Source organism: Siphateles boraxobius, unplaced genomic scaffold, assembly GCF_051911475.1.
Source record: "Siphateles boraxobius isolate OS27281-9 unplaced genomic scaffold, OSU_SipBor_1 118, whole genome shotgun sequence".
NCBI lineage: Eukaryota > Metazoa > Chordata > Actinopteri > Cypriniformes > Leuciscidae > Siphateles > Siphateles boraxobius.
Genome location: NW_027508720.1, coordinates 1,724,865 through 1,732,063, shown reverse-complemented (window position 1 = coordinate 1,732,063; position 7,199 = coordinate 1,724,865). Strand labels below are relative to the sequence as shown.

General features: G+C 37.5%; 1 protein-coding gene across 1 annotated transcript; it reads left to right on the top strand.

Moving 5' to 3' along the window:
* The first annotated feature begins 629 nt into the window (after positions 1-629).
* On the top strand, positions 630-5,167 carry b3gnt7 (UDP-GlcNAc:betaGal beta-1,3-N-acetylglucosaminyltransferase 7). The gene is made up of 2 exons (XM_077202427.1): positions 630-881; positions 3,008-5,167. Coding segments are annotated over exons 1-2 (1,230 nt in total). The 5' UTR covers positions 630-879; the 3' UTR covers positions 4,236-5,167.
* Positions 5,168-7,199: the final 2,032 nt, after the last annotated feature.

The following is a 7,199-nucleotide window of genomic DNA, read 5'->3' as shown; positions in this document are numbered from 1 at the left end:
ACTTCTTTTATCATGAAAATTTAATTTGGTGTTTGTTGTGTGTGTATTTGTTGTGATTTGGCTGCTACCTTGGCCAGGTCTCTCTTGTAAAAGAGATTCTGAATCTCAATGGGACCTCCTGGTTAAATAAAGGTATAATAAAAATAAAAATATAATTCTTTCTGTTGATTCAACCGTTTGCTTTTGCACGCACACACACACACACACACACACACAGACACAAAGCAAGCCTTTACTGGAGGAGGAGTGTTTGACGCACAACTGTATTGACATTCGTCAATTCACAAATCCAGATCTGAGCATGGTGGATATTAGAGAAATGTTCGTAGTTTTACGTCAGACCGCTGGGGTCAGAATTGGCACAGGTTCGGATTAAGGATAAACAAATATATCAGATGTAAAAATCCACTTTTGCATTCCTTTGTTTAGGACTCAAACAACGGAGTTGACCTGATATAGGGCCTATATACAAAATTAACTTCTCACCATTTTGAGCTAGTTCAGTTGTGCCTGAAGTAAAAGCAAATAGACCTATATTTTATTTTCAATGTAAATCACGTAAAGGTTCTGCTGGCTTTGCGCGTGGGCGTGCGCGTGCGTGTGTGTGTGTGTGCGCGTGTGCGGTGGGCGGAGTCATACATGCCCTCATTTGCGTTAGTCACACACACTTTAAAAGAAACGGGGATGCGCTTCGGGGATGTCATGCTGCGCTCTCGCATCTTCATATGAAACTGCTTCGGAGTTTTTAATCGTCTGTTGTCGCGTTTCTTTTCTTCCTATTGAAACTACCGGATTGTCTAAAGAGACCCTTTCATTCATCTGAAGAACAGCAGACCTATTTCACATAACGTTTAATATAATATACGACAAACTCTCGAAATGTGAGTAGCCTATTTGTTCGTTAAGTGTTTGTTTGTTTGTTTGTTGTGTTGTTTGTAACACTTTACAATACGGTTTCATTTGTTACCATTAGATAACTACATTAGTTAACACAAACTAACACTGAGCAATAGCAGTTATTAATCTTGGTTAATATTAATTTCATTATTTACTAATATATTATTATGTCAAAAGTTGTATTTGTTAACATTAGTTAATACACTGTGAACAACCGATGGACATTAAGTTATAGTTAGTTCTTGTTGATGCTAGTGTTAACAAATCAGAACTTACTGTAAAGTAGCATTTTGTTAATATTCTATTTGGTTACACTTTGTTTTAAGGTGTCCGTTTTACAGTGTGATTATTGCCTACATGTAATTAGGCTACCGATTAATAATAATTAACAACTTGCTCTTATTTTAGAGTTAGGGTTTGGTTTATGGTTAAGTCTTTATAACTACATTAGGCTACATGTTACTAACAAGGACACTAAAATAAAGTATTACCTGTTTTTTTTTTTTTTAGATTAAGTTTTCCTTTAGAAATCGATATTAGATTTAGAAAACAATATTACTATTATAAAATCTAGGCTATGACAACAGAATATGGGTTAGCAACAGCATCTGGTTTGCTATATTGAAATCCACACCAAATTCAGTTGTCATTCAGTACTGTAAAATATTATGATATATGTTCATACACTTCATTCAATGCTGTCTGATATGCTACATTAACATTTTAGATATTGACAGTTATAATATAATATTCAAATAACTGATTTGACTCATGCCATATGATTTGTATATATATATAATGTTACATCTTTGTATATATAGGCTACAAGATATAATGCGAAATAAACGTTACACAATTGATTCATTTTATTGTTACACATTTCAGTCATATATGTAATTGTAATGAGTGAATTCCAATATTCAGATTACATTATTGTGTTTTTTTTTAACTGAACTATCACATGATTATATATTTTTTTCCTCATTTAAACATAGCTAAACAGTGTGATTATACATGCAATTACTGAATAATATTAATTAACAGCATTCATATATTATAGAGTTAGGGTTTGTTTATGGATTTTATAATATGAATATTGTTTTCTAAATCTAATGTAGATAAACCTTCATCTAAAAAAAAGCAGGTAACACTTTATTTTAGTGTACTTGTTACAAATGTAACGTACTTAATGAAGTTATCATAAACCACACCCTAACTGTATAATAAGTGCATGATGTTAATTAATATCATTGCATGGCTTGGTTGAATTCTGATGTAGAATGCGGTCTGTCACAATGTTGCCATGAAAAACAGAGCGTTGCCATGGATTCTAACCGTAGAGACTGAACGGACTATTTTCTTTTGCGGAAGTAATACAATCGTTTTTAAATCAATAAACTACATTTTATATCAATATTTTGTGTCAATATTGTGTTTTGGTAGGTAACAATGCAATAAGCGGGATAATGTAGAGCGAGGCGGTTGTTATAGCGAATACAACCCCTTCAGGCTGATTCAAGACCCCTCCGCGATGAGCCTGTCGGGGTTGTATTTGCTATAACAACCGCCTCGCTCTACATTATCCCTTACTCACTCAGTAACTACGTGTATAATAACACTGTAACAATGCCAACTTAAAATAAAGGGTTACACTTTATAAAACGGTAACACTTTATAATAAGGTCTTACAATAAGGGTTTGGTTTATGCTGGAGCCGTTTGTTTGTGATGTAGAAGGAGAGCACAGTTCTCGTTTTTTCGACTTTTTATTTTAAGGTTTCATTGTTAGAGTGTAATTATACATTTAAGTAATGAGTAATATTAATTAATTACACGTGCTTACTCTCAGAAAAAAAGGTACAAAAGCTGTCACCGTGGCGGGCGGCACCTTTTCAAAAGGTACACCGTTGTACCTAAAGAGTGCATATTGGTCCCTCAAAGGTACATATTAGTACCTAAATGGTACATATTAGAACCCTTTTGAAGGGTACTGTCCCACTGACAGCTTTTGTACCTTTTTTTCTGAGAGTGGTAGGATTAGGATTTGGTTGAGGGTTAGTTGCATGTAATTATGCATAATTTACAGTTCTGGTTTTTTTTTTGGACCCTAGGATGACGACCAGAGAGCGATGGCGAGTTTTCAAGCGCATTAGCCTGATGTTCTTCCTGGCCGTGGTCACGCTCACCGTGGTCCAGAGAGGGAACATCACCTCGCTGCAGGACCTCCAGGCGGACCGGATCGAGAGGCAGACGCGCATGGAGCTCATGGCGGACGGAGAGCTGCAGAAGAACGTCTCGGTGACTGTGAACTTCTGGAAGAGCGCGAAGCGACTCGGCTCCAGCACAGACGGTCCGAGCACGACCCAAAAGCAGAGGCCCACGACATGGGACGTCACCTCCTCCAACTGCAGCATCAACCTCAACTTCTCCTCGTCCGACTGGTTCACGGGTCTCGAAGACAACTTCAAGCAGTTCCTTCTCTACAGGCACTGCCGGTACTTCCCAATCGTCATGAACCACCCGGAGAAGTGCGGCGGAGACGTGGACCTGCTGATGGTCATCAAGTCGGTCATAACGCAGTACGATCGGCGGGAGGTCATCCGGCAAACTTGGGGCAAAGAACAAGTGATCAACGGAAAACGCATCAAGACCATTTTCCTTCTCGGAGCGTCTTCCAACATTGAAGAGCGTGCGAATCATCAGAAGCTCCTGGAATACGAGGATTACATTTACGGAGACATCCTGCAATGGGACTTCATGGATAGCTTCTTCAACCTGACCCTCAAGGAGATCCACTTCCTGAAATGGTTCTCCACGTACTGTGGAGGAACACGCTACATCTTTAAAGGAGACGACGACGTGTTTGTCAGTGTTCCCAACATCTTGGAGTATCTGGAAGTCAGCAAAGACTTGAAGGACCTTTTTGTTGGAGACGTTCTCTTCAAAGCCAAGCCTATTCGCAAAAAGCAGAACAAGTATTACATCCCGCAAGCCTTGTATAATAAGACGCTGTACCCGCCGTACGCCGGCGGAGGAGGGTTCCTGATGGACGGCCCTTTGGCACGGAAACTCTACGAAGCTTGCGAGACTCTGGAGCTTTATCCCATCGACGACGTGTTTCTGGGAATGTGCTTGGAGGTGCTTCAAGTGACTCCGGTAAAACACGACGCTTTCAAAACGTTCGGGCTCGTGAAGAACAAAACCAGTCGGTTGAACAGGGAGCCGTGCTTCTTTAAGAGCATGATAGTGGTGCATAAGTTGCTCCCGCCGGATCTAATGAACATGTGGAAACTGGTCAACAGTGACTTGATCTGTTCGCAGAAATCGGAATTCTTATAGTCTGAGACTTGCTTTCTGAATATGAAGGATCTGCATCCGTAATCGAAGGAAATGAAGGATCTGCGGAGAAGAACTTTGAGGCTACTCAAAGATAAAGTACTCCTTTTTTAAGGAGATTTCTGGACAATATTTTAATTTATGTACCAAATTACATAGTGTGTAATGTGGATAGTGTAAATAATGTGTAAAGGGATCGTTGGTAACCTAGTTTTTTTGGGAACCTTTAGGCTACAGAACCAAAAATTTTAATAATGTACAACCCTGTTTGACTCGTCTGTGGAACCCAAAAATGCCCATTTGAAAAATGCCAAAGTGGTGTAATGTTTTGGATCTCATTGACATTCAATGTATAGACAAGAAAAAGGACATACATTATGGCAGAATTTTCATTTTTGAGTGAACAATTACTTTTAGTCATACATCAGAGACAAAATATAATTGTCCCAAATAGAAGGAAACTAGTCTCTACCTCACCGCTTTTGTTGAGTCTGCCCCTCTGTGGATGAATGTTACCTTCACGTGTTTTCATTAAATAAGACTGATATTTTTTACTGCAATGGTGTACATTTTTAAAATTCCATTACATAATTTACATATATCTTGATGATAGTTGCTGTTCAAGAGGTTGCATCATTTATTGTTGTATTCTTCACACATTGGCATTGTTTGATTTGCCCATAGACATTTTGGTTTACTTTAAAACTGTGAAACAGCAAACTGTCTGGTACATGTTGACTTAATTAATGAAATACCTCCTTGGATCAGAGGGGGCGGAGTTTGGTGTATGATATTTAATTGTACTTGAAGGTTACGCACAACACTTACATTTGTAATCAGAACTACATGGTCTGATTGGGTAGAATATGACAAGAATGAACAGTAAGGTGAAAATGGATTATTATTTGTAAATAAAAATTATTTGTAAATAAAAAGTGTTTGATTTTATATCCTTTGAAATGTCTGAAGTGAACTTGAAGGGGGGGGGGGGGGGTAAGCATTTTTAGTCTTCTTCAAGACTTCAAGTAAAAAAAATTGTATTAGTTAGTAAATTTTACATATAAGTGTATTTTATTGCATTTCAACAAGTTTGGTTTGATTTTCAAAGTTGTTTTCAAAGCTATTTCAACATAATTCAAATACACACACACACACACACATATATATATATTTAAAATATAATAACATATAACATACATTTATATAATATTTAGTGCTGTCAAATTGGTTAAATCAACACTATGTAGTTTTTCAACCTCCATAATATATGGTACATCGACTTACAATAGGTTGAATGACACGTCTGCCATAGCCTGACGTGGTCTGTGTCGCTTTTACTGGCACTATGTAACTTCGGGTTTTGGGTAGGAACCGGAGCACAAAAAGAACTACAAAATTCAACTGCTTTACGGCATACATAGTTTTTCTTCGTTTATGATGTCTTTCATAAAATCATGCATCATACTCTACCTTGTCTGTGGCCATTGTTGATACCAAAGCCGGTGCTGGATAAACAGCGAGTGTGCGCGTGCGACAGTAGGCTGCGGTAGGCTAAATTATTTACGACAGCGGTAATGGACAGTTCCGCTTCCAACCTGTAGGGCGACCGCAGAGGAAAAGTTCCTTGGTGTTGCTTTAATCGCGATTAATCACATCTAACTTTTATAACTACATATATATGCATGCACAAATACACAACCACATACATGCACACACACACACACACACACACACATATATATACAGTATATACTGTACATACACACACACACACACACACACACACACGCACACACACATATATATATATATATATATATATATATATAAACACACACACATATATACATGCACACATAGTAATGTACAAAATGTATATATGAAACGTTGGCCCCGCTTGTGATTTTCACACATTTCAACACAATTCAAATATTTAAAATATAATAATAACATATATGAAATACACAATATTCTGTCAAAGGTTACTTAAATTTTCAACAAATATATTTGAAAATTGTAAAATATAAACAATATAGGTTTATATAGTATTGCATATATAAAATGTACAATACATTTAATGTCTAAACACATTTCCACCTTCTAACCCTGTCAAACAAATCCCGAAATAGCCTATGATTATGTTATTTTGCATATTTTCCTAGAATTAAGATGTACAACTAAACAGTGTTAAATACAAGTCAAAACGGAGATTGTCTAGAATACTAAGATGATTGAAAAAAATTCAAGTTCACTGTATATATTTTTAGGACTTTTAGGGAAAAAATGCTGTAAGATTTCTTGTTCTTTTCAAAGTCAAAACACTGTTGAAGAACCCACACAAAACACTGTTGAAGAACCCACACAAAACACGGTTGAAGAACCCACACAAAACACTGTTGAAGAACCCACACAAAACACTCTTGGAGAACCCACACAAAACACTGTTGAAGAACCCACACAAAACACTGTTGGAGAACCCACACAAAACACTGTTGGAGAACCCACACATAACACTGTTGGAGAACCCACACAAAACACTGTTGGAGAACCCACACAAAACAATGTTGAAGAACCCACACAAACACTGTTGAAGAACCCACACAAAACACTATTGGAGAACCCACACAAAGCACTGTTGAAGAACCCACACAAACACTGTTGAAGAACCCACACAAAACACTGTTGAAGAACCTAAAAAAACACTGTTGAAGAACCCACATAAAACACCGTTGAAGAAACCACACAAAACACTGTTGAAGAACCCACACAAAACACTGTTGGAGAACCCACACAAAACACTGTTGAAGAACCCACACAAAACACTGTTGAAGAACCCACACAAAACACTGTTGAAGAACCCACACAAAACACTGTTGAAGAACCCACACAAAACACTGTTGAAGAAACCACACAAAACACTGTTGAAGAACCCACACAAACACTGTTGAAGAACCCACACAAACACTG